Source organism: Cryptomeria japonica, chromosome 9, assembly GCF_030272615.1.
Source record: "Cryptomeria japonica chromosome 9, Sugi_1.0, whole genome shotgun sequence".
In the NCBI taxonomy this organism is placed as follows: domain Eukaryota; kingdom Viridiplantae; phylum Streptophyta; class Pinopsida; order Cupressales; family Cupressaceae; genus Cryptomeria; species Cryptomeria japonica.
This window is the reverse complement of record NC_081413.1, coordinates 86,959,111-86,959,927: the sequence shown is the minus strand read 5'-3', so window position 1 is coordinate 86,959,927 and position 817 is coordinate 86,959,111. Positions and strand designations below refer to the sequence as shown.

Sequence of the window (817 nt, the reverse complement as noted above, 5' to 3'; positions counted from 1 at the left end):
TCAATCAAATGCCCATGAAGCTTCACTCCCCAGTGCTTCCTCCTCCTCAGGGCTATAATCATTTACGATATGAAATGCCTCGAGAATCTCCTCAACACTTTTTCCTATCATCCAACCTCCAATACCTTCACAGCATGTTAACTCCACAAGATTCTTTATGCCCAGGTAATTGGCAGCCTGCACATGAAGACAGAAAAAAACTTCATTTCTTATAAGAAATGTTGTGTTTTAAACCGTACTGTACAATAGTTAGATGAAACAAAAAGTGAAATGATAGATGAAGAAGAAGAAGCAATGTATCACGATCAACATCCACAAACTCTTTTCCCCAGTTTTCCACATCATCCGTTGAGAAATAATGGTGGGAATCGACATGGTATTTGCAGTATTGAAAGACCTCGGCAAGAATTGAACCCTCAACTCCATCCAAAGGTATGATGGCCTCAATGCCTGCGAAATCTACAACATCTTTTATAATGCCCGACTGAAAAGCCACAGCCTTCTCAACTTCAACCACTTGATTCTCTGAACTCCTTACTCTCACCTTCCTTTGCTCAGCCATTCTGCTTCTTAACTCTTGAAATGGATTCTGTGGAAATGGGTATTTAATAGCACACAATGTGGACCGATCTGTTTTTTGTTTTTTTTCTCAATTTACAGATGAAAACGGAAATTCAGAGATGGAATAAACTTGATAGATCACAAATAGTGAGGCACTTAGCGACGGCTAGTTTTCTTTGCCACCCTGGTTGGTCGGCCATGATTAAAGTTGAAAAGTTACGACGCCTCACTCTAAGTTTTGGTTAAGAGACTCAAA

The 817-nt window shown here is 39.9% G+C and overlaps 1 protein-coding gene across 1 annotated transcript; it reads right to left on the bottom strand.

The window, feature by feature from the left end:
- Positions 1–562, bottom strand: LOC131053056 (SKP1-like protein 11). The gene is made up of 2 exons (XM_057987657.2): positions 398–562; positions 1–177 (listed from the first exon to the last, which is right to left on the bottom strand). Exons 1-2 carry the CDS (start codon positions 560–562, stop codon positions 1–3), a joined length of 342 nt encoding a protein of 113 aa, XP_057843640.2.
- Between the last annotated feature and the right edge of the window lie 255 nt (positions 563–817).